Source organism: Chelonoidis abingdonii, chromosome 4, assembly GCF_003597395.2.
Source record: "Chelonoidis abingdonii isolate Lonesome George chromosome 4, CheloAbing_2.0, whole genome shotgun sequence".
Classification (NCBI taxonomy): Eukaryota; Metazoa; Chordata; order Testudines; family Testudinidae; genus Chelonoidis; species Chelonoidis abingdonii.
Window position 1 is genome coordinate 14672895 of NC_133772.1, and position 26412 is coordinate 14699306.

A 26412-nucleotide genomic window follows, 5' to 3' on the forward strand; every position below is an offset into this window, starting at 1 on the left:
GGCTGACCCACTTGGCCTTATCGGTACAGGCGGAGCCCAGTCCAGGGAGCTGACTCTGCAAGACTCAGGTGACAATGGCAACATAATCTGATGTTTTGTTTTGTTTTCAGCCCTGAATAATCTCACAACAAACCTGTCAAGGGTGGCAGAGAAAATGCGCTGGGTGCCCCTAAGCAGCAGGATGAGTTAGAAAACAATTAGGAAAAGTCCAACCTTATTGCCTTTGTCAAACTTCCAGTGTTCAGAGCACCACGCCCTGTGAGTACAGAGGCAGTGGGGAAAGGGCTTGCATCCACAAAGACAGCAAGGTTTTAAAAATGAAGTACCCATCAAAGTGGAGCTAAAATATGAGGTTTGTCTGCAGATATGGTAGCAGGCATTCATCCAGGGCTGTAAAGTGCTGGGCAGTTAATTGCTTCCTAACTCTTTCAGTGCCCAGGCAATTTACTTTAAACTTTAGTTCCTCCTTCATGCAGATGTACCCTGTTCAAATCTCTGCGTGCAGGAAATTCCTTCAGAGGCACAAAATCTGATTATCTCAACCCCTTTTCGCTGATGTCATTTCTGGACTGCCTCTTTAGCAACCTTCCCCCTGATTCTGACTGCTGGCAAAAAAAAAAGCAGGGAAGAGAAAGGGAAAGAGAAATATATGCTCAGACAATCAGAGTTCTTGGAGACTCCTCTCACTTGACTCTTTCCTCTTCAGGAAGCTAAGTAAAGAGAAGAAAGTGAGAGCTTCTGCAAGCACCAAGGGCTAGAGCCGATGGCCTCCGGTTGCCACTAAAATCCTTTCAGCTGGAGGAGGAGAACACAGGATGAATGCCAGAGTCAGTAAGTGTCTTTTGTTTGCTGTTGTGAAGTGGTGGTTTGGATGAGCTTGTAGGAAAGCCAGTGGGATCTGATAAGTAACATGCTGCTCTCTTGAACAGGCAAATCAGGTTTTGCAAACTCCTTTTTGTGTTAATAGACAAACAAAGGTTTCCAGATATGGCAAAACAACTGGTGACTTTTGGATTTCTAGACATGGGTCAGCACCAAGAGACTGCAGTGATGAGTGGGTGCTCCCTGAATGATTAGAGAGATTGTGGCTCTGTCGACAGGAAGCTCAGCAGTATACAGATCCCCGCACAGAGGTCAGGCTATGCTGTATGGAGGGGTCTGGGCAGAGTCAAACCTATGCCCTTTTCAGATGTCTGTAAAGTAGAGCAGATTTAGACAATGCATCATGAAAAAAAAAAAAGTGTGGGTTGGACCCTTTCGCTAAACATTAAGCACTGCACAACCTGAGAAACAGATGGTAATGTCTCTGGGTAACTAGTTTGTCCCATATCAAGAAACGGACTTGGCTGACCCAGGGGCGATTCCTGGCATGAGACACAGAGGTGGCCACCTAATTAGGCGCTGCCTTTCAGGGCAGCACCCAGACTGTGGGAGGAGTGTGGCTGCAAGAAGAGGCCATCCAGTCAAAAGGAATCCACAGTCCAGAGCATGGACTGCCAGCTGGCTAGAGGACAAGAGGCTCACTCAAGCAAGGAATGAGGAGAATAGAGGAGAAGCCAAGCGGAGGCAGGGTGGAGAGATGGGAAGTGACCTGGGCAAAGGATAGCTCAGATAGACTTTCATTGGTGCCAGGTGCTTGGTGCTGTGGTTTTTTTCGTAATGTATCCTAACCCTTGTGCAGAGTGACAGATTGTGGCTGCCTCACAGCATGGAAGCTGGGCATGCTCCTAATTACCTCAGGCATCACTTGAGGAAGGTAGTCCTGGATGAGGCTCCCTCGCTAGAGCCCTGTCTCAATGGGCAAAAAAGGAGTAGTATGTTCCTAGCCATATTAGTTGGCCATGTTGGAGCCTAATTGCCCCATAGGCTACAGCATGGCCAGCTCACATGTCTTTCAGACATGGTGGCTTGCATCTCTTCAAGCCTGTTAGGCTAACTCAATTGAGCTAATACATTGAGACAGGTCTTAGGGACCGGGTAGAAGACAAGCTCCACCTGTGACCTATCTCAGACTAGAGAGAGGGGCGAAAGCCTCCTTGGGAGTAGCTTGTCCTGCCCCGGACTGTGATCTGAGCTCAACATGAGTAAGATCACTACAGCAGTTTGCAAGTATAGAGGTAGGGTGGGCTGGAGACAGAAGGAGAGAATGACATGTCCAGACCGGGATCAGAGCAATCCTGGTTAATCCCAGTTAAATCAGGGGACCTGATTCTGCTCTCAGTCCAGCAGGCATAAAGCAGGAGTAGCTCCAGTGAGGTCACTAGTGTTACACAGAGGTGAAACCAAGATCAGATAGGGGACCTCCGCAGTCTGGGCTTGTAGCCATCTGAAGGGTTAATGAAGACCTTGATTTCTGAAAGACTCATTCATATTGCAGCTGTGCTGCATGAATCCTGCTGCTCCCTTGTGTAAATGCAGATGCCATGGAATGGACTGATCATTACTCATCTCAGACTTATCTGTGGTGCTGCCTAGCACATCCAGACTAGTGCAGCTCTGTTACTGTTTGTGAGCTCAGCCATTCCCCTATCCAGCCTGAGCCATAGGTGCAGGAAGCAGTGGTACTGGGGGTGCTGCAGCACCCCCAGATTTTGTGCCTGGCATCCTGGCCGTTGGCTCCATGCCCCCGCTGCCCAGAGTACCTGATACCGGCCCCATGCCCCTGCCACCCAGGGTCCTGGCCACCGGGCATGCTGCTGCCTGGGGGCTTTGCTGTCGGGTCTGGATCCCGCTCAGCTGCCGGCCCCAGGCTCTTGGCTGCCGGCCCCTGCATGCGGGATTCTGGCCAGCTGCCGGGCCCAGGGTCCCAGCCACTGGGCCCGAATGTGGGGTCTTGGCTGCCAGCCCCAGCTCTAGTGGCCGGTGAGGGGTGTGGACAGGGCAAGGGCGGGGTGCAGCCCAGCACCCGCACTCCAAAAGATGTTCCAGCACCACTGGCCTGAGCCTCTCCATGAAAAAACAAAGAGCTTCCTTTACAAAGCATGGCCTTGATTTGTGCCCAGGCAGTTCTGTATACTCCCAAACACGGACCATCAGCCCAACAGGAAATCCTATCACCTGCATGTGGAAGTGATAACATTGGGGGATTAGTGCTGAAGACTGTGCACCAACGTGTTTCACACACACTCCCCCCACCCCCCTAGATTATCAGAAATACTCAGCGTCCAGCAGCTCCCTTCCAGGTCCTGAGCACACTTGAAAATCTGACCAAAGAAGGCAAGGTACAGACCCCTTTGAACATTAAACCCCAAAGGAAAACTGCTAATGATGCGGGCGGGAGGAAATGTGTGGTGTTCATTCCTGCTACTCTGGGATGCACAAGGCCAAAATCACGTGTATTTACACTGTCTCCAAAGAGTTATTTTTTCTGATTAGATTTTCATGACATTAGTTACTATCAGGTCCCTGGTTTTTGCTGGAGGACTCTTTGGAAGGCTGGAGTGGGACAGCAACATCACACTAAACTGAAACCTGAGAGCGGATTGCCCAACTTTTAGCTGCAAGGGAGGGGAATCTGGGGATGCATCCACACTTACCTTATTGTAAAAGACCTCACTCTGATTTTGAGTTGATCTGCTTCCAAAGCGAATTAGTTAATGCAGAATGAGATGCCAGATAATTTGGCAAAAAACAGACAAAACCCTTGTGTATGGATGCAAGGCAGTTTATCAGAAAACACCAAGTTAAATCCAAAATTCCTTTCAAGAAGCCCTAAATCTTTGATGGTGCCATTATGGCAGGTAGACATGCCAGCTGGAAACATGCCACCACCAGAAGATATCTGATGTGATCTACCTGTTCATTTTACACACGCTCCACTCTAGCCACCCCTTGATCCAATACACAACAGGTTTGAGGAGTGGTTAGCTTAGCAGGTGCATTTAGAGTCAACAAAGCCAAATAAAACCATGCTAGTGCAAGTGGACATCCTATAAGATACACAGGTTATTTGCAGATGCCAGAACCATGCTGTCTGAAAGTGACTCTGTCACTGATGGCCATAACTTGACAGGGATGCTAGCAGCAAGACTTTGAGTGATTTCACTTTCTCACACTGGAATGGCTGAGTGTACTGTACTGGGACTGGGTTTGTACTGGTGTTGGCAGACTCTTTCAGCACTAGTGAGATCAGCAGTTCAAAAATTTTACACCCAACCGCCACACTTCCTAATAAAGTTTAGTCCAGGCTGTTGGGCAGTGATTTCTATCAGGTCTTATTTTTTATCCAAGCCAGCTCAGCTGTCTATCTCCATGATCCATGCTGATCTTTTCCCAGGTGCTTGTTATCCTGGAATTGATCTCTGCCTTACTCTCACACTTCATGGCCTAAAACCAGTTATCAGCTGTCGAGCAGAAAATCTCCCCTCCCACATTTTCTGGTATTGCACAGTTGACCAGGTGCATGAGGGCGGGGGGAGGGAATTAGCCTTCAATGGAAAGGCAAAAAAAACAACTAGTACCCGATGTACCAAAAGATGCTAGACCATCGGTATGTCCCACTCTGATCAGTCACGTGTACCTATATGTGTCTTTCTTATACTTGGCTCAAGCACTGACTCCCCTTTGCATAGCTTCACTCCCAAGCCTCTCTTTTCCCCTCCAAGCTTACTGGTTTGTTGCTTGTCCCAAGCTATTGCAGAGCAGTGCAGAATAGTGTTGCCAACTCTCCCATGATTTTCCTGGAGTCTCCAGGAATTAAAGATTAATCTTTAATGTAAGATTGTCATGTTATGAAGCCTCCAGGAACATATCCAACCGAAATTGGCAACCCTAATGCAGAATGAGGGCAGAAATTGCTTCTAGGGGACTGGGACTTTACTAGTAAGTTCTGTAGTTTTGCAGCAGTAGCTGCAGAGTCAAGATATTAAGGTGCATCATTCCAAACACTTCGCACGGGAGATGGGCCTGACCCAAGGACCTATCAGAACCCTTCAGCTCTGAGGGTTTGGAATCTGAAACCCAATCCAAAATGCACAGATAGCCCCTATCTCTGAAACAGGCTGAATCTTGTGTCTGAGAACTCTTGTGCTTTGGAGACGGTGAAAGCTGAACCAGAGCCCAGGTCTGCGTGGCAGTAATACTTTGGTATCTAGCTCTGCTAACGGAAGTGTGAATGGAGATGTTTCTCAAACAATGTTTTTCTCAGCTTCAGTACTGCTCCCTGATGTCCTTCCCTGCACTCTGTAATGGTGAATCCTTCTGCTGGCCAAGAAAAGAATGAGTCACCCCGGAATGGAAGAATGATGAATCACCACACGCTTAGGTTTGTGGACTGGGTTCTCTACCTCTGACTTGCTCTCAGAAATAGCAGGAGTCTTGAATGGAACGTGGGGTTGGTCTCCCAAGTCAGTGCTTCATGCAGTCTCAGTTGAAAGTCAGCCAGAAAAGATTAGCTAGCAGTGATACGCACCCTTTTAACAAATACTTTGTGGCCCAGCCTCCTCTGATATTTGGCTCAGCTGTGTGGGAGGGACCCAGGTTTCAGGGTGGTAATGAAACCCAAAGCCAGGGAAGTTTCATGTAAGTTTCTTACAGTTATTTTATTACGATGATTATTAACTACTGTTGGAGTAGCACCTAAGGACCTCACACGGGGAGCAGGGCCTCATTGTGCTAGGTGCTGTACAAGCAAACAACAGTAAGACAGTCCCAGCTCTAGACACCTTACACTCTAGCATTAGACAATATTCAGCAGGAAAACGACCAGCCAAGTGTAAAGGGGTAGAGGTCAGAAGAGGGCGAGGTGACAAGGTAGCAGCGAAGACGAGGTGTAGTTGCAGTGGTCTCAGTGGTGTCAGTCTCCTGGCTGTGACATCAGGTGAAAAACAGTCCCTCAGCCTTGGCCCCAGAACCCCCTCTTTATAGCATCAGTCTAAGTTGCACCTGACATCACCAGCGCCATAATGATAAAATAGCACCCGGAGCTCCAGGCAACACCCATTTAGGATGTGGAAACAGAAGCGCAGTTTGGACAGTGGCAGTGATAAAGTCAATGAGGGAAACAGTGGTTGAATGCTGGCTCCTGCACTCAGCACAAACACTGACAGGTCTGTTGGATGCCGGTCCCACCCACAATAGGCTTCTTGTGGCAGCTGGCAGGCACTGTCAGTCTGTGAGGGCTTGTGCGCTGCCTGCCTCCAGCCTCTTCTCCTTTTGTTGCAGTGGAAAGCACAGCACAATCGGGGTTGTGGGGGGATTTGCTAGTGAGGGGGACAAGAGACAAATGCAGATGCTCAGCGTTTCAGGAGCCTAGAAATGGATCCCATTTAACCAAGCTACAAACAGCGATGGTTAAAGCTCTAAGGTTCCTGACCACCCATAACAAATGCAAAGCTCCATTCCAAGCTCTCCTGCCATGCCAGGCAGCCTCTGAGGAGAAGCTGAATCTGGCACAGGTAGGGATGGCAATGGAGAGATTTCCCTATGGGCAAAATTCAGCTCTGTGCCAAGGCCCAGCACAAGGCCTTAGCTGCCATTTATGCAAAGCAGCTGTCACAGAGAGTCTCACTTGCTATCTGAGCAAGAAGCAGTTCCCTAAGGGTGGGGGAGTTGGTTGCACATGGCAGACCAAGTGTAGCAAACATGACACAACATCAGGGGCATGGTTGGGGGGCGGCAGGGGGGGTATTGTGCCTCCTTCCCCCAAACCACAAACCTCAGGCAGGTGTGGATTTCCCGCCTCCCCCCGCCTGTTGTCCTGACTAGTGCTGCCCCCCAAAATCATGCCTATGCGCAAAATTACAGGGTTCCTTCCTGCCATCCTGGATGTGCTGGCAGAAGAGGATTCAGGCAGTGGAGGGCACTGTGATTCCCGGGTCAGTATCCAGCTCGAGTGCCCAGAGCACAGAAAAATGAAGTGACATGCTGAGGGCAGAGAGAATCTGGCTCACCAGAGAGCCTGGGAGCCTGGCTGCAGGGAAAGGTCAGGCAGCAGGCAGCCTAACAGCTGGGACTAGTAAGCGAAGGGACGGTGGGGAGCCAGCCTATTTGCTGGATGCTGGCCTGTGGCCGCTGTAGCTGGATAAAGCGCAGTGAGTGATATGTGACAGCAGGAGGGCAATGCAAATATGCCCCACTGAGATCTTAGACAAAGGGATTCAGGCTGGGGGCAGTCTGCAGGACAGGTTTCCCAGCCACTGGGAGAGGGGTGGGTGGAGTATCCCTGGCACGAGGAACCCCATGGGATGCAGTGCCCCTGTCCTGAACTGGCCCCTAGGGGCTGAGTTAGGAATTGCTGGGTTGATCTTTTATTGTAATTGTTAAAGTCATCGTGCTGAGGGTATTTGCACCTTTAAGCAGCCCTGGAAAAAGAATGTGCTGTTATTCAAGGTGTATGAGTTCTACAGGGCCCCACCAAGGGCTGGAGCCTGACCAGCCCAGCACTTGGAGCACCTGATCTGCCTGCCTTTGAGCATGTGGTATGCACAACAGGCCACCAGATGTGATTTCCAAAAATACATCACTCCCCATTCAGGCGTCTAAATAAAGGCCAGATAGTCACAGATAGGCACTGGCACCCACTGGGGCGCTGACCTCTTTTGAAAATCTCCATCCTGGAGGCGGCTCTGTAACCACAGCACTCTCAGGGACATGCAGCAATAGGGCTGTACAGCCCTTGGATTAAGTGGCGCCGAGGGCTGGTGGTGAATTTCCCTTCTCTGCATGTGTCTCATGGTAGCTGGGATGTGAAGTCTAGTCTGGTCATTGTCTCTCATTCCATCCTCTAGGCCCTCTTCATGAATTCCAGCAGGAACGTGGATTTGAAGATAATTATCATAGGAGCACTGGGGTAAGCAGAATTCTTCCTACTGGAGTCCAACAGTCCTGAGGGTTTGTTCTCATGAAGGCTAAATGAGTCCCACTCTAAGCCCCCTTTATACTGCTAGAATGATGCAAGTTGGCCTTAATGTAAATGAGAAAGTGGGACTTTATCTTTAATGGTTAAGGTTCTCTGATTTACTTTTCATGTATTTATAATCATCTCTAAGCTGCTGTGGAACACAAGGGAAATTAACAGCATTAAAAATAAACCATTAAAACATTAAGCCTTTAAATGTAGAGGTTCAAACTCCAATCTTCCTGTACTTATAGTATGGCACCCACCCCCAAACCAAACTAGTTCATAGATCAGTTTGAAGCCTGGCTGCATACAGGTTTCACACATCTAAGATACATTCAAGACCAAGGCTAACTTCGGAGCATACTAGCGCAGATGAAAATGGCAAGGCTGAGTGTTTGGAGTTTGGTTCCCATCATGGAGTCAATATCCCATTAATAACAGGGTGTGGGAATCTGTGACTCTCCAGTCTTATTCCCTGCACCTGATTCTATAGCGCAACTCAGAAGTCCTGAGGCTAATGCATGTCCATTTGTGTGCCTCTTCCTTTGTCCCAGGGTGGGGAAAACCTCCCTCCTGCACCAGTTTGTGCACAAGACATTCCATGAAGATTATCGGACTACTCTGGGAGCCAGTATCCTATCTAAGTGCATCATGGTGGACAACACCCCCCTAAAACTGCAGGTGAGGCACTTCTCTGTTTGGTCTCTGGCATCTATCCACTCAGAAGGAGCCTGTCTTTTGACCTGGTGTGTGTGCACAGCACCAGGCGACATCCATTCAACAGAGGTCAGTGCACAAATAAGGGATCATTCAGACCTGCTCCTGCTTCCTTTGAAATCAACGGTAACATTTTAACTGTTGCAGGCTTGTGCCTGATGTTTAGCGGTCCTGAGCACCCATGGATTCTGCTGAAGTCAAGAGGAGCTGCAGGTGCCCAGCAGCTCTGGAAACCAGGACCTTGATAGCTAATGGTGTAGAGAGCAGCAGATAGTCTAAGGTCACAGTCAGCAGGTCACCACCTCCAGAACATGGGGGGTGGGGGGGTGCTGCAGCAGCCCTGCCTCAGTTTCCCCTTCTCAGGACTCCTCAGTAAACGCCACAGTCTGGTTTGGCCGCTGCAGTGCCTTGGCCCTTCGGCTAAGTCCTTCACCCCTTCTGGAAACAGAACTTCAAAACAAACAGAACACAAAGTCTTTACCCTAGTCTTAAACTGGGCCCAGCCTTTCTTTCTCAAGGGATTGCTCTTCTCTCCTCTCATTCTTCTGCCCACCCCTTTTCAGCCCTTTCCAGGCTCCTTTCCATCTTTTCCCCACGCTGCTCTTCCCCAGACAGGCACCCCCAGTCCTTCCTACCTGGAGTCTTCCCAGGCCTCTGCCTACCTTATGCTCCAGCTCCTTGCAGCCTTTCGGCAGCCATCTACCATCCGCACTTCCCTTTTCTCTGCAGGCCTCTGAGGTAAATAAGGTAGAAGCCTGACTGAGTCATATGACCTACTTTATTTCCCCCACCTGGGGAGGAGAGTTGGCTGGGGGGGTGGGGGGGGGCTGAAGCCCATCCCCCTTTAAAGGGCCAGTCACCCCATAACAGTCCTTAATGTTGTGTGTTCCTGCCATTAGATCTGGGACACCGGGGGTCAGGAGCGGTTCCGGTCCATGGTGTCGACATTCTATAAGGGCTCGGATGGCTGTATGCTGGCCTTTGATGTCACGGACCTGGAGTCCTTCGAATCCTTGGATGATTGGAGAGAGGACTTCCTAGAGAAGATAATCCCCACAGAGCAGGGCTTCCCCATGGTGGTACTGGGAAATAAAATCGACTTAAATGAACGGCAGGTAAGGAGGGAGCTTGGTCCCAGTTAAGGGCTCAGAAGAATCGGCCATGGAGGGTGGGAGGGGTAGGGCTAGATTTCTTTGACTAAATTTCATAGCTTTCTGGTGATGCCTCCGGGTCAGAGTTGGAGCACACTGGGGAAACTCGCCCTCCTTCTGCCTGTACAGCTTCTGAGAATGACACAGGACTCCAACCTCCTGTCAATCACACACCTTTCACCAGCACCAAATTCAATTAAAAATTAATAACCTACCATAAGCCCCACTTGAAGCCTAAATTCCCAGAAGTGGCTAATGCTGTTGGGTGCCCAACTGGAGATGCCTTAAAGGGGTCTGATCTCCAAAAAGGGCTGAGCTCCCGCCCTCTGAAAATCAAGCCCCTTCTGTGTGTTTCCAGTTGAGCTTCCCAAAATTAAGGCACCTGGAACAAGTAGTTCCCTTTAGAAGCTATAAGGTTTACTTAATATAGCTGGAGTATTTAGTCTGGTGCAGGCCGGGTTTACATTTCATCAGCAAACCAGAAATTCCTGTCTGGAAGCGAGGGAAGGGAAATTATTATTAATAATTAATAAAACCCCTCAGCGGTAGCTCAACCATTAGATTCCAGAAGGCTCCCTCCCCAGAAGGCTGAAAGAAATCTCCTTCACTTAACTGCCCACTAAGCCCTCCTGTGACCTTGCTGAAGGAGGGACGTGTTCCCGCCCAGGCTCTTTAAGAAGATCCTTGTCATTGAAGAGCAATGAGCCAAATGTTCTGCTACTGAGCACTGTGTGCCTGACGGTACAAGGCTCTGTACCTGCCAGCACTTGGCCCTGCTGTCAAAAGACCAAGCTGAGTTGCCAGCATGGACTGAGAGCCTCATTCTGAAACCACACTGGAGGCTCCCGTTGGCTTCCATGGGCATTGAGTGTGCTCCGCACCATCCCAACATTTGTTCTCAGTGGCTGTAAAGTGAAAAGCTCGAGGAGAAGCCCAGGGGTCTCTGAGCATATGGCTACCATTAGGACCAGTGAATACCCCACGCACTGGACTTGGTCACTTCCTTAAGGGCTGCAAATGAATAACATGACCCCATCCCCTTCTCTTCTCCCAGGTGTCTAAGGAGACAGCTTCATTCTGGTGCAAAGAAAAGGACATCCCGTATTTCGAAGTCAGTGCCAAGAATGATATCAACGTAGTGCAGGCCTTTGAGACGCTCACAAGGCAGGCCCTGTTGAGGGTGAGTAGCTGTGCTGGCCATGTGCCCTTGTGAGCTCTACAGCCTTGATGTGGGACTTAAGAGACCTGGGTTCTGTTCCTGGCTCTGCTGCTAGTCTGCCAGGTGACCTTGAGCAAGTCATGTCCCTGCCCTGTGCCTCAGTTTCTCCATCTGTAAAATGAAGATAATGATACTGGTTTCCTTTGTAAAGTGGTTTGAGATACACTGATGAAAAGTACCATTTAGGAGCTAGAATGATTATTATTATTTTCATCATTTGGGCCCAAAATCTCATAGAAACAGCTGGTGAGAATCTGGTGCCATTTAAGCTAAAACCCAAACCCTGGCCTGAATTTGCCCTTGGATTTAAATCCTAAACTTCACCTTATACCTAAGTGAGGATTCAGACTGGAAGTTGACCAGTTCTCATGGTTTTTTTTTTATCTTTTCCAATAATTTTAGTCAAAAATGTAAATGTATCATTCATCATTTATTTCTGAAATATTTTCAAGACTTTAATTTTAATTTTAAATACTGTTTTAAAAATCCATCTTGCAACCACTCGGATGAAAAAATTCAGTGTTGAATGTTTCTCACGTAAAAAACATTGGGCCATAAACAAGGAGATAAATGTTTTCATAAATAATGTTGATAAAAATAATTCTAAAAGCTAATGAAATAAGAAATATTTTGCTGTTTTGAAAATTCTTTGCCAAAGTTTTGTTTTAATTTTTCGAGGGAGTCCGGAAAGTGTAGCTAGTATAGCTGTGTAAACTGTGCCCTCTACTGGTCATCTAAATGAAATCAATAGAGGCGGGAAAGCATTGGGATTGAAGGCCAGTCATTTAGAAGCTGTCCTCCATTTTAACACAGCAATTTTGCATCTGCAAGTATTTGCTGGTACAGCTGAGGTCAGTTACATGTTTTACCAGAGAACCCAGACAGTGCCCAGAAATCAAACAGCTAGACATGAAAACGGCACACATTGTTCCTGAATTTATTTAAATCTACAAAACTTCAGGCAAAAAATATGTTGGGCCCTTTCAAAATATGGCCCTTTTCCTAGGTCGGAATTAGTATTTAAATAAGGGGAGGAGTCATGAGTAAAGTAAATGGTCTGCCCAGAAGAGAGGACTGGTATCAAACTAAACTTTACAGGCTTAAAATGGAGCTAACTTAAACCTACAACATTTGCAGTGAAATATTGCTAAGTCATCTCCATTGGAAAGGTATGGTGTCTGTTGCCTGTGGATGTATGTACAATACTACAATAGGTAGAGCATATTACTCTCCCTAACCACAAGAGTCACTGTTTCATCTGTGCAGAAAGTTCAATAGAGTGATGTAAATGAGAATGTTTTCATTCCACATGGGGTCGTGCAAATGTTTTTGTGATTTTGGTCCCATATTCTTACTGAACCAATATTGTAACTCAGACTGAATCTCAGATGAAGTTGCCAGGCTTTCTGCAGTTCTGTTCTGTTCAGAGTCATACCACACCCATCACTGTGGTGTCTGAAAGTATTAAGCAGCTTGACTAGCATCGGTTGCGTGTGGTTCTTTCTTTTTGCCTAATTTTCATCCCAAATCGTAAATCAGTCTGAGATCACTCAAATTTCAGCTCAAAACTTAGTCCCAGGTTCCTGGAGATTTATCCCCAGCTCTTCAAAAAGTTTGTGAACCTCAGATAAACTCGGGTTGGTAAGAAACCAGAAATCAGGTGATTTCCCATGGGGGAGTTTAGGATTCAGGGATTGTAGTAAAGCACGTCCTTTTTTAAAAACAAACTTAAGCCCCTTTTATTTTCTCTTGTCTTTTTTCCAGTACCAGGAGATGCTCGAGAACTATTTAACAGACTCCATCAAGCTCACTCCTGACGATCAGTCCAAGAAGAAATGCTGCTGAATGAGACATTTGGAGACACCTGACATCATGTCTCTGAGCCCTCGCTCGGCACCAAAATCGCTGAACTGACTCCATTCACTTCCAGTTTTGTGTTCAACCACAGGAGATGACCAGAGCGATCCGGTTCCACTTTACACAGCCAAGTGGACAAATCTCGTGACATTTACCAAGTGCAGAGAAGAGACCGGCCTTTTGTCTACGTGCCTAGATTGGACTAACCCAGCCAGACTGCACCTGGCTGCTCCTATGAATCGGGACCCTTATTGCTTCATTAACCTTCTAACCACCCATTTCAAAGCCTTGCACCAGCCTTCTAAACCTGGCTCTGTGCAGTCAGTGCTGAGTCTAGGTGGCCCAGCTGCCTTCCCAGGGCTGTGGCTGGCTCAGTGACCTCACTCACCTGCTATCTCTCTGCTCTAGTTACACCTGTTGACACTCACCCTTTGCCACTTGACCAAGCATTCCCAACACACGCCTGAATTGACAGTGCTAGGCAAGGCAGGGCTGTGCTGTCAGTGCCCTGCAGACTGGGCCTCCCTAGAGTATGTAATCTCAGTCCCTTTTGTTTGAACGCTGTTTGAACACAAAAGGGAGACATTTGTTCGCCAGATACCCAGTGTTTAAACTAACAGCCCCACAGCCTGCACTTGATATTAAACAGGTGTAAGCTATTTATCCCCAAGGGAGGGAAGGGTGGATGGTCTAGCGGTAAAAGCACAGGCCTGAGAGCCAGGAGCTTCTACATTCTAATCCCAGCATTGACACACATTGCCGTAGGCATAACCTTTCTGTGCCTTAGTTTCTCCCCACCTGTAAAATGGTGTGGGGGCATGATAACACTCTGTCACCCAGAGATGAGGTTGTTGGTAAAGCACTTTGACAATGAACTGTGCTGTGGTGTTTTATTGGCAGGGTGTTTTTTAAAGGCATACTTTTAAAGGGAGGCAGTGCTGCCTACTGGCTAGAGCATTAGATTGGGTCACAGGAGACCTGGGTCCTATTTCCAGCTCATCTGCTAGTCTGCTGGGTGACCTTTGGTAAGTCACTTCACCTCCCCATGCCTCAGTAGCCCCATCTGTAAAATGGAGATAATGATGAAAAGTGCTAGATAAGAGCTAGGCAGGATTACTATTTTATTAATCACTGAAAAAGGGGAGGCATGGATCAGATTTTGACACAAGCAAGGGGATTGAGCAGAACTTGAAAAGGGAAAGTGAAGGAAAGCGAGCATATGGGATCTGTGCAGATCTGTGACTGTCCTGAAGGGTCTCCCCTGCTCAAGTGTCTGGATTTCTATCTCAATCTGGGAATGATGCCCAATTTTCTGCTTTTATTGCCCTGTAGGGTTCGGATTCATCTTTGGGTGTTAAAGACTCAAGGGCTGGACTTAGCTGTGCCCGTAATGTGAAACTGACACATGAATTTAGGATTTTCAGTGATCCCAGGACAGGAGCAGTGGGAGGGAAAACAGCACATTCCTACCTCTCGGAGGTGGTTCATGACACTTTTAGTTGGTGGCTGTGAGCAGCAGAAGCAGCTGTCACGTGGAACTTGGCCAACGCTTGCAGAATTGGTGAAACCTGGGTTAACACAGCAGTGAGGATCACCGAAAGCCAAGCCGCAGGATGGTGCCAGAGGGCACAGCGGTGTATCAGTGCTGTTTCCATGCAGTTTGGCTTTGACTGTGGAAATTTGATCCAGCCATGAAGCCCAGAGGAGTGATGGACCCCTTCCTGTACACCCTGCCATGGGCTGTGATCTGTTCGCATATACCCTGATATGGGCTGAGCCATGGGCCACGATCCCTTCGCATACACCCTGACATGGGCCACGATCCCTTTGCAAACACTCTGACATGGGTTGCACTGCTGAAGGTCTTTGGCCCAGTGTGCTCAAAGCTACCTTAGAGAAATGTTTTTGGGTTCAGAGATGATGACAACACCCCTGTTAATTTAAAATCATTCCCAGCAAAAGTAAAACGTTTACTCTGAAATGCTGGGCATGTGCATCTTTTTTGTGTGTGGCTCTAAATGAGAGGATGTCCTGGGTCTGGGATTCCCTGAGAGAAGCAAATTTCACAGCAGTCTTGTGCAGGGGAATAAGGCAAGCTGGACTGGCACTTCCTTGGAGCGTTTAGTCCAGCTCGGAAGTGTTAGTGTTGACGGAGAAGTAGATCCTCCTGGAGGAGTGAGGAATTCCCTTCTTCCACCCCCAGGAGCTCCAAGGATCAGGAGCGGCGCCAGGGTTTTTGGCGCCTTAGGCAGGGGTCCTTCCGCGCTCCCGGTCGTTGGCGGCAATTCGGCAGTGAGGAGGGTCCTTCCGCGCTCCCAGTCTTCGGGGCACTTCAGCGGCGGGTCCAGGAGCAAGTGAAGGACCCGCCGCAGAATTGCCGCCAGAGACCCGGAGTGCGGAAGGACCCTCCACTGCCGAATTGCCACCGAGGATGGCAAAATGCCGCCCCCCCCACAATCCTGGTACCTTAGGCGACCTCCTAGGTCGCCTAAATGGAAGCGCTGGCCCTGGCAAGGATCCATTTCTGAAGCCCCTCAATCTTTGCTGCAGGACTTCTTTTGGTTTCACATTTCAAACTTGTCTAGCTCCTGCCTCTCTCTCTGAGCCGAGAGTCACATAAGCCATAGGACTGGAAGAACCTCCTGGGTCCTAGAGTCCAGTCTCAGGCTATCTCAGGCCACCATGACACACAATCCTATTGTTATTATTATTTCTATTCCAGCAGCCCCTAGAGACCAGTCCCAGAAGGTGCTGTGCCAGGCGCTATACAAACATCTAACAGAGTCCCTGCACCGGAAAGCTTATGATTTAAATAGGTTCTGAGCCTCTCCTGCAGATCACAATGACATTCCTCAGAAATTCCAGGATTTTTCTCTGGGACCATCACTATTTCCCTAGCAGAAAGTTCTTTGGCCAAACACCAGTTTTGTAAAGCACAGACAGCAACAAATGGGGATGGAAGGAGTGTGGAATGGATGTAAGGGTCTAACTGATTGCCATATTTGGGGTTGGGAAGGAATTTTCCCTCAGGTCAGATTGTCAGCCAGAGATCCAGGATCCTCTCCCTTCCTCCCCCCGCCCCGGTCATCTGCAGCCTGGGGTATGGGTCACTTGCTAATTTGAACTAGAGTAAATGGTGGAATCTCTATAGCTTGAAGTCTTAAAATGTATGAAAGATCTGTATATGGGCCTGTCTTTCTGCCTTTGGGCACAAGAGGTCGTCAGTACAGTGTGAAGAAAGCTTCTATTGTACAGCCTCCATACCAGCTTCGTAGAATCACAGAAATGTAGGACTGGAAGGGACCTCTATAGGTCCTGCACTGAGGCAGGGCTAAGTATTCCCTAGTCCAGGGATCAGCAACCTTTCAGAAGTGGTGTGCCAAGTCTTCATGTATTCACTCTGATTTAAGGTTTCGCATGCCAGTAATACATGTTAACATTTTTAGAAGGTCTCTTTCTATGTTTTTAATATATAACTAAACTATTGTTGTATGTAAAGTAAATAAAGTTTTTAAAATGTTTAAGAAGCTTAATTTAAAATTAAATTAAAATGCAGAGGCTCCTGGACTGGTGGCCAGGACCTGGGCAGTGTGAGTGGCACTGAAAATCGGCTCACGTGCTGCCTTTGGCACACGTGCCATAGGTTGCCTACCCCTGCCCTAGACTGTCCCAGACACGTGTTTGTGCAACCTGTTCTTAAAAAATTCTAATCCAGGAGTGGCCAACCTGAGCCTGAGAAGGAGCCAGAATTTACCAATGTACATTGCCAAAGAGCCATCGTAATATGTCAGCAGCCCCCAATCAGCTTCCACCCCCTCACCCCGCTTCCAGCGCCTCCCACCCACTAACAATCAGTGCCTCCCTCTCCCTCCCTGCATCTCCCAATCAGCTGTTTCGAGGCATGCAGGAGGCTCTAGGGGAAGAGGAGAGGAGTGAGGGCACAGAAGGCTCAGGGGAGGGGATGGGAAGGGGTGGAGTGGGGCAGGGCCTGTGGCAGAGCCAGGGGTCGAGCAGTGAGCACTCCCGGCACATTGGAAAGTTGGCACTTGTAGCTCCAGCCCTGGTGTCGGTGCCTGCACAAGGAGCCGCATGTGGCCCTGGAGCCATAGGTCGGCCATCCCTGTTCTAATGATAGAGATTCCACAATTTCCCAGGACCTTCATACCTTATACTTTTTCATGAACATTCTTAATTTCAAATTCATTCCTACCTATTACATATTCTCTTTGGCTCACCTTAAGCAACCTTCAATTCCCAGAATTGTAACAAAGGAACTCTGTGCATAAACTTATTCCTAAAACCTGCCTGAATAACTACTCTTTCTCCCTGAAATATAGTGCTATTCTGTACACACAAACTGTCTCTTTTCTCAAAGAATAGTGTTATCTCTTTAGGTAATTGATCTTTTGTCACTGGCCATCGTCGTAGGATTATGAATTTCAATGTCTACAGCATTTTGTCTTGTTCTGTACCTCTTTGTATTTCTCTCAGCCTTTCTTCTGAGATAGGTAAGTCCTGTATCATATTTATTGTCTCCACCTCTGGTCCTTCTTTGTTGGGTTCCGGCAGGTATGCACGGCTTACGGTGTCCACCAACACCTAATCTTTGCCTGGGCAATACTTTATCTATACGGTGTACCTCTGCAGTCAGATCATCATCTGCTGTCTAAGTGATTGGTGCACTGAGTAATGGCTTTCTCCAAATGCCTTTGAGAGGTTTATGGTCAGATTGTATGTCCATGGTGAGACCATAGCTGGATTGGTGAATTTTTTCCATTCCAAAGAGTATTGCTAATACCTCTTTTTCAGTTTGAACATGGCCCGTCTCTGTCATGGACAATGCTTGTTTGCAAATGAAACAGGTTATCCCCCTTGGAACATGGTAGCCCCCAGACCCTAATCAGCTATATCTCATTGCAGTATTAGGAGCGCCTCTGTGTTGCAATATTTCAAAACAGGAGCCTTCCCAGTCATCTTTTTTACTTTCCTGAATGTTTCCTCATGTTGGTCCTTCCACGCCCATAACATGTCTCGATGTATCAGCTGTCTCAAGATCTCTCATTTCTCAGACAGATTGTTGCAAAACTTTGCTAAATAATTGACCATTCCCATGAATATCTGGTCTCCTTTAACATCACTGGGTCTTGGCATTTCTCTGTCCTCACTTTCCCTGGATCTATTTTCAGTCCTTTGGAGGTCAACAGATATCCACCATATGGCACCTTGGTTACTTTCAAACTGAGCTTGTCTAAGTTCAGTTTAATATTCTTCTGTCTGCATCTCTGAAAAAAACTGTAGTAATTTGTAGTCACAATCTTGTCGTGCTTGTTCTGTTTTATCACTCTCTTACGCTATCAGCACATCATCTGCTATTGTCCACATTCCCATCAGGCCTTCTAACCCTTGGTCAATCTGTTCTGGAATAGCTCTGATGCCTGACTGATTCTCACCATCAGTATCTCCCAAGTGGAGTCGCGATGGTTATCAAGTAACTGGAATCTTCATCCAATCTGACAAGCCAGAATTAATTTTTTCCATTGTACACTCTAATGAGTCTTGCTTTAGACAGATCTGGTAATATGTCCTCAATTGTAGGCAGAGGTAAATGGTTCCATTTCAAAGCTTTCTCTAAAGCAGAGGGGGGCAAACTATGGCCCACGGGCCACATCCAGCCCACAGGACATTCCCTCTGTCCCCCGAGCTCCTGCCAGGGAATGGGGTCAGGACAGGTTTGTGGAGGAGCCAGCCCAACTCCTCGGCAGTGAGGTGAGCGGGGCAGAGGCTAGCCCCTGCCCCACCCCCGCCTCCCTCGCAGTCACAGTGCTCCCAGTGCCTGGGCAGCATGGCTGCAGCTCCAACCGAGCGACATGACTATAGCGCCATCAGACCTGGTGCTCCAGGGCTGTGCAGTCAGTGGGTGGGGAGCAGGAGGAGTTCTGGAGGGGCTACAGGGGGAGGTCAAGTAGCCTGGGCCCTGCTGCCAGGAACAGGGGAAAAGCACGCCAGGGCCCTCCTCCACCCCTAGCATGCTTGGCCCCTGTCCCCAGCAGCCAAGCCCAGACAGGGAGTGAGCCAGGGAGAGCAGCCAAATGAGCAGGCGAAACATGCAGGGAAAGGACTGAGCCCCTCTTTCCCCCACCCCACAGGTAACATGGGGCAGGGAGAGCAGGGAGGGTTGGATAGGCGGCAGGAGGCCCCAGGGGGGCGGTCAGAGGGTGGAGAGCAGGGGAGATTGGACTGCGCGGGGGTCCCGGGGGGGGATCGTCATTGGGAAGAAAGCAGAGGTGTTTGGATAGGATGCAGGAGTCCCACGGGGCAGTCAGGGGTGGGGAGCAGGGGGGTGGATGGGGTGGGAGTTCTGGGGGACTGGATGGGGGTGGAGGCTAGGCCATGCCTCTCTGTTTGGAGAGGCATAGCCTCCCCCAGCCTTCCCTATCTGGCCCTCCATACAATTTCTATGCATAGTCTCAGTTTTCCGGACAGCTTTTTTACCACCCCAGGACGGTTCATTCAGTCTGTGCTGTTCTCTACAGGTTGTATAATTCCATGATTCCGCAGTTCAATTTTCAGTGGCAGTAGTCACAGGCACCGGTTCCTCCGGGCCCAGGGGTGCTCAACCCCCCACTCTGCCCCAGGCCCCGCCCCCACATGCTTCTTTCTGCCCCCACTCCACCCCATCCCTCCTCTTCCTGCCCAGTTCCACCCCCTCCCCCCAAAAGCACATCGTCCCCCAGCACTTCCCCTCTCCTCCCCCAGCACCTCCTGTCCACCACAGAACAGTTGATCATGGGGAGCAGGAGGCACTGGAGTTGATCGGCAGGGCCACCGGCGCGTGGGAGGTGCTGGGTGGGATGTGGGGAGCTGGCTGCTGGTGAGTGCTAAGCACCCACTAATTTTTTTCTGTGGGTGCTCCAGCCTTAGGGTCTCCTTGCGCTGGGTTTACCATCTGTTTGGTCACTTGCATAAAGTCCTTCTACCCATTTTTGCTCTCTTCAGTCACTGTGTATACCTTGGATTTGTTTTTCTTCTCTCTGGACAAACACTTGGCTGCAAAATGATTAAATTTGTCACAGATCTGGCCTTTTTTCCCATAAGCCAGACACTTTTCTTTCTGACCTGCATGTTTTGTCCCACAGTATTTGCATGTGTCTATACCATTGTCATCTACTGATGTTGTATCTGGTTTTGATCTCTCTTACAGTCTGCTGACTGCCCTGCCAGGGTTCTGATTCTCTCTTTGGATAGCTCCAATGCCCTGAATATCACCAGGTTTTTCCCCAAAATTAAGTCAGCTTCCCTCAGCAACCGCTCTCACTTGCGAGTCTCGTGTTCCATACGCTATCTGGTCTCTTATCAATGAATCTTTACCATTTCCAAAATTGCAACTGACTGGTAGCACTTTGAAATGAGTGTTGTACTCATCTACATCCTCCCTGCCTGCTTGATCCCAAGTAAAGAAATTATATCATTCCACCATTTCTGTCTTCCTCGGATTACAGTGAGTATCAAAACAGACCATTATTGCTTCTAAAGTGCATTGAGCTTGGGGACTTTCTGCGCACAGGGTCTTATTTATCTCTCTCTTTTCTCAAATCAGGGAACAAAGGAGTTTTATTTTCACAGCATCCTTTTTATCTGCCAGAGCCGTTCAACACAGAGGTTAAATTCCTCTTTCCAGCTCTTCCAGGCCTGAGCTAACTTTTTAGCTTCCAGGTTTAATGTCCCAGAAGGCTTCTACCCCTCCATTTTTCTGTTATCAGCCTTGTCTTGCAAACAAGCTGTGTACTCACAGACGCATTCTGCTTGCTGCAGTGCAGCACTGAACGGTCTCTCCTGCTCTCTAGGACTTGATTATTACCACGTTTTATGCTTCATTGTGTCTGGCTCTTCTGACATGTAACATCTCACTCTGACACAGAGTTAATTAACAAATTCCAGCTTTGGTGTGGCTGCCTACAACTTGGCTTTTTCAGCCTCATGGCTTCTCAGGCAGTTCCCCCAGAGGCATGGCTTCTAAACAGCTCCCCCCAGGCAATGCTGCCTGACAGTGTCCACTAGCTCTGTCGTATTGTTACCCTGGCTGTGAAATGCTCACAGATCCCAGGCACTTGGGCCAGGGTGTTGCCAGAGCTCTGGCTTATAGGGCAGCTACAGTCACAATTCTGTAAAAACCCTCTGGTGGGATCCATGGTTGGCCTCTCGCTGTGACAACTGCAGGTTTTATAGGCTCAGCTTACAAGGTAAATGGAGGGAGGGTGGGAATTGACTCCAATTATGGAAAAACTCATGGTGGGGGGGTGCAGGAGCTTCCCACAGAATAGTGAGGGGTGGGGAAAAAGGTGCGGGAATTTGTTTCCTGCAGATCATCTTGGGGATTCTGCCCCCAGAGCTGGTGGAAACCCTGAGATCAGGTGGGATGGATGCACAATGTGAAGACCCTGTACCCCTGCTGAGCTCCTGCTTCCCTCCCTGCCCCCCACGACCGCAGCTTCAATTCTGTTGGTGATACATGAGCCGAAATACTCTGACGTGCTCTCCCATTGCTGCATGGGCTCCACAGGGCTGATGAGAGGAAAGCCTTGGGTGAGTATCGCTCGAGGAAGCAGATGGAGGGGGCAAGGTGTAATACAAGCAGTGGACTGAATGCATACTGACTCCTAGGCAGCAGGAATGTGGATGGTGTGTCCATGATTCTCCAGAGGGAATAGCAGCTGTGTGGGGAGGATTCCCATCCCTGACAACTATACTTGAACTCAGCCTGTTTACTAGGGGGCTGAGCCAGCGAGAGGAGTTGCAGGCAGATGAGAGGGGAAGCCCATTTTGGCTAATAGTTCTCCTCTGAGCTCTGATTTTACCTTTTCCCTCTGTCCTAAAACCACAGGGACAGTGGCACCTGTCCAGCTGTTTCCGAGCAGCGTGTGTGTCTTCTCAGCTCTGCGTGGCTAATGGGAGGCAGGGCTTCACGTAATGGGGCCAGAGGCTACAATTTTTCCCTTAGTTCATTGCAACCTGCACCTGGGCCAGTTATCTCCTCCTTATAATAGCCATGCGATAGGCTGCATGGCATGATACAGCCAAGTCACAGTGTTTCTAAATATATCACTCCAGTGCATTAGGATTGGCAAGTTTACAGTATGGTGGTTAAGTGCTGCTGCGAGTGTCAATATTGTGTCGAACTACACCTCTGTGCTGGCTGCTCCTAATACAGGCAGCGGATGGGAACCCGATCTGGTTTGTGCTGACTAGCTGTCATTTGGACACTAAAAGCCATACCAAATCAAACAAACCAAACCAACGAACCAGCCACTCCTTGCTTCCTTCTGTGCTTCAGGGAAATCTGCTGCCCCACACCCAGATCTCGCAAGAGAACAAACCCCAATTAGATGCCGTGATCAGAGACCAGCCTGAGCCATAAACTTGGCTCTGGCTCAGAATCTGGATTGATCCTTCCCCAACGGGAACGGGCATTCTGAGGAATGTGTCATGCCACCTGACTGCCCTCAAAAGTTGCTGCTTTCTCAGCTAGACTGACTGAAGCAGCCAGAATCAAAACTGAGCAGAGCATATAGAATCTAGAGCCCTTGTGTGCTGATGAGGACTAATTTGTGTGTGCAGAATGCATTGGTTGCCAATTAGTAACTGACTCAGAAAGAAAGACAGAAAGACAGAAAGAAAAAAGATCTATAAATACGGGATTTCTTGCCCTTCTTCTGAAACAGTTAGTGCTGGCCACTGGCAGAGAGGATACTGTGCTAGACTGGCCTCAGACCTTCAGTTCCTGTGAGAAGCAAAGGCTAGAATACACATAATGGTCCAAATTCATCCATGAGGTAGGTCCATTTAAATCAATAGGTTTATGCCAGTGATGAATCTGACTCTCCTTGCCTTGCGTAGTAAGTTCTCAGGCTGGAGAAACATAAGTAGCATCTTATCACGTTAACACTAGGGCTGGGCAGATCACACCAGCTTTTCCATAGCAAATCTCCCAGTGCGGGGTTGAAATTGAGCCCACTCTGGTTTGTGGGAGGAGGTTCTGAATGACCATTGTCTCATTTAAATCCACAGAGGCTTTCTAGCTGTCTCCTTGATGTTTTTTGTTTTGTGTTTAAAATTCTTCTCCCTCCCTGCCCTCACCCCCAGCCGTACTCCCGTGACCCGAGAGGAGCAGGAGATGGGAATGAGGAAAAGCATTCTGGATTTTCCAAGAAGAAGAGGACCTGGGTTAGTTGTTTGTTTGGTGGTATTCTTCCTTTGCTTTATTCCATGTGAATTTCCAGCTGGTGGTAGGCACCAGCTTAACACCCCTGGAGACTGGAGTCCTCTGTTTCTGTACAGGATGGGTATGGCATGGGCAAGATTTTCCTCCATACTGCCCCATCCTACCAGAGTGCCTCGCCCGTGCCCTAGAAAGATCTCCTCCAGAGTCATGCACCTAGAAGTAGGGAAAAACTGCTGCAAACAAATCGTTGACCCAGGGCGACAGGCAGACAGAAGCAATGCCTTGCTGCTGCTGCTGCTGTTAAATGGAAGAAACAATGGGGCAGATCTGCAGCTAGTGTAACTTGGGACAAGTCAATTGACTGAAGTGAGCTAGGCCAACTAACACCAGATAAGGATCTGGCCCATAGAGAGCCTCAGGACCAACTTCTGATCCCACAATGGGCAAAATGCCTAAATTAGTTTGACAGGAGCAGGAATTTGCTTTTAGTGACCCAGTGCCTGATTTGCAGAAAGTTATTGGGGACCAGTGTGTGTGCAGGAGGGGAGTAAACACAAAATAACTCCAAACAATTCAGGTTGGTCTAAGACAGAATCATGACATTAGAGTCAAAGGTGACCGGTAGAGTCAAATCTAGTCCATTCACCACTGGAGCCAGGAATAGATGGACCCCTGCCATGATCCAACCTGACATGTCCCGTGTTCCTATGTTAATTCTGCAGAGTTTTGTCCAGTCCAATTTCAAATGACTCAGGTGACGGGCCTCCTACCTCTTCCCTTGGGAAACTATTCCCTAGTAGAACTGCTCTTCCCATTCATACACACTCCTTTCTTTCATTTCCTCCCATCACCCCTAGTTCCATCCACTTGGATTACCTTCCTTGCTGCTTACCTTTCCCTTCCAATAGTTGAAGATGTTTATCATAGACATGCCAAGTCACTGTTTGGCCAGCGAAGCCAATCTTAAAGAGAAGTATTTGATTCTGTTGCAGAATTTGTTGAGCCAGGACTTCGCGATCGCTCTGAGCTGTGGCACTGTTTGCCCAGCGAGGTGAGCTGTTGTTAACAGGACTCTCTGAGAGTGTTTGTCCGTAGGAAATGCCGTTCTTTTCAAGTGCACCGTGAATTTCATGTAGGGCCTCTCGACCCAAGTACGCTGCAGTAGCTATGTGCGCTGTTAAGTGAGAAAGCGGAGTGAAAAATACGGCTTCCCGCGAGTTCACACTATTGTGTCCTACCTAAGGGGGAGCCTTCAATTAATAAACAACCGGCCTGATTCTTTTTTAGAGCAAAGCCATTTTAAAAATGACTTCAGCAAACGTAGCAGGCCTTGAGAGTTTATGTGCACTTCAATGCTCCTTTATGCTGACACAGTGCTGGTATAAAGTGGGGCTTAGTGTAAACGAGAGTCAAGGCCAATGGATCAGACTCTCCATTGCACTGGCGCTTATGCAAAGCACATGTAAAATGCTGCCAGGGCAAAATGGGAGTGTTTTATACCCACTTTGCCCTGGCATAAGTGATTAGGCCTGGTGCAGAGCAATGTAGAATTAGCATCTGATTTAGCATTAAGGCAGCTTTAGTCAATGCATCAGGCCCAGACGAATATCTGTGTGAGACACGGCACACATTCCCCAGCTGGCCTGTCCCTACGTGCTGTGAGTTTCATGTCAAAACACAATATGGCCAAGTTGCTGCCTCAGTACACAACCCCCTCCCCCACCTGACTGGCTGTGGCATTACAATAACCTTGCCTCAGTTTTCCCCACTGTCCTTTGACCATGAGAATGTCCTGGCCCTCCAGCCAGACCAATATGCAGAGTCTTGCCCCTTCCAGAACCACAGAGTCCTTTATCAAAGCCCAACAGAAATCCATAAGACAACTGAGTCTTCAGCCCAGCTGGGTAGGCCAAGTCTTCCTCACCACTATAGTCTTTCCCTACACCTCCGGCTCCTGGGCTTCACATAGCCCCTCTGTCCAGGGGCGGGCACATTCTTCCCCTCACTTGGTTCCTCACGGCAAGGGTTCACTCGAACACTAACATCGGCCCGCACTGCTCCAGTCTCCAGCTAAACTCAACCTGTCTCACGCAGTAACCCACTGCTCCCAAAACACAAGCCTCCACCACATGTGCTAACTGAAGTCAATGGTGCTGCAATGGTTTACACCAGCTGCAGATCTGGCCCTACTATATTGCACACTGAGAAGTACGTTTGCTAGTAACATTGTTAGGCCGTTGCCCAAGTCTGTCTCTAGGTATCCACACTCCCTCCTGCCTCCTGCTCCAGCTTTAGATACTCAGATCATCTCTGACATTTTCCTTCCTTCATTCTTGGCCCTGTTCATGTATTTTCAAACAAGAAACAAACATCCGTGTGATTCCCCACCCCCTAGTTTATTAACTCTGTTCTGGCTCAGTCATTTCTACCTGTCAGCCATTATCACCCCGGGAAAGGGTCTCTCCAGGAAGACACGGACTCTAAGCTAAGACAGATGTTGTGCCAGGTAGGATGCTGGCATATCAGGCCAAGAGGGTCCTAAACTGAAATGTACTAGAGGACAAGGCAAGAGTCTTGAAATGCCCAAGATTAACAAGAGCGACAAGTGAGTGAGGTAATATCACCTACCTTGCTTCTCTAATATCCACGGCTACAGCTCCACTGCATATAAGATTAACACGGTCAGCTGTAGGTTCCATCCATCGAAAGGATACCCATGGATTGAAAATCATGGAAAGATGTTCAGTGGGTGTAAATCAGCGAAGCTCCCTTGAAATCAGTGGATCTTTGCTGCTTCACATGGTTGGAGATCTGTCCCATCTAGACATTTAAAAACAAAATAAACAATCCACTCCCTGTGTTATCCCCCGAGATTGAATTGTTTTAAAAATCTAATGTGCTCTCCAGTACTGATGTTACTTATTTTCATTCAGCTTGGACAGTGGAATTAGCCTGATCAGATTAACATCAGGTTCTTGTTCACTGGCTAATGCATGCTGCATTGTGTGGCTGCAAAAATGGCAGGGAGATGTTTACATCCAAACACAAAATCATATGAATTAAAATTACAAAAAACAAACAAACACACTGCCTAAACACCACATAACACCAAATCCATGAAAACCTTTTTTTCAAAATTAGGAGAGCTTCTTTCTTTCTTTCTTTCTTTCTTTCTTTCTTTCTTTCTTTCTTTCTTTCTCTTTCAAACATACATTTTGAGTCTAGATGTGTCTAGGTGATGGTCTGTCTAGTCCTGGATATTGGTTTAGCAGTTTTGGTGAAATAAAGTTGCAGGAAATATTAGTTTATTCCTTACTACATTGCTGAAACTAGCAAGACCTCTTAAATACACCTCTTGTACTTGCAGTAATAGAAGCCATTTGGGACCGAAGTCTTTTAGCAATGGACC

The 26412-nt window shown here is 48.2% G+C and overlaps 1 protein-coding gene across 2 annotated transcripts; it reads left to right on the top strand.

Moving 5' to 3' along the window:
• The first annotated feature begins 477 nt into the window (after positions 1-477).
• RAB7B (RAB7B, member RAS oncogene family) lies at positions 478-16303 on the top strand. Of its 2 annotated transcripts, none has more exons than XM_075064851.1 (7): positions 478-831; positions 5147-5257; positions 7727-7789; positions 8395-8521; positions 9457-9672; positions 10763-10888; positions 12692-14995. In XM_075064851.1, the coding sequence occupies exons 2-7, from the start codon at positions 5187-5189 to the stop codon at positions 12770-12772; spliced, it is 684 nt and encodes a 227-aa protein (XP_074920952.1). In that variant the 5' UTR covers positions 478-831; positions 5147-5186; the 3' UTR covers positions 12773-14995. The 2 variants fall into 2 exon arrangements, with proteins under 2 accessions (XP_074920952.1, XP_032648413.1); XM_032792522.2 differs by having other exon boundaries at positions 481-831; positions 5147-5263; positions 7728-7789; positions 12692-16303.
• Positions 16304-26412: the final 10109 nt, after the last annotated feature.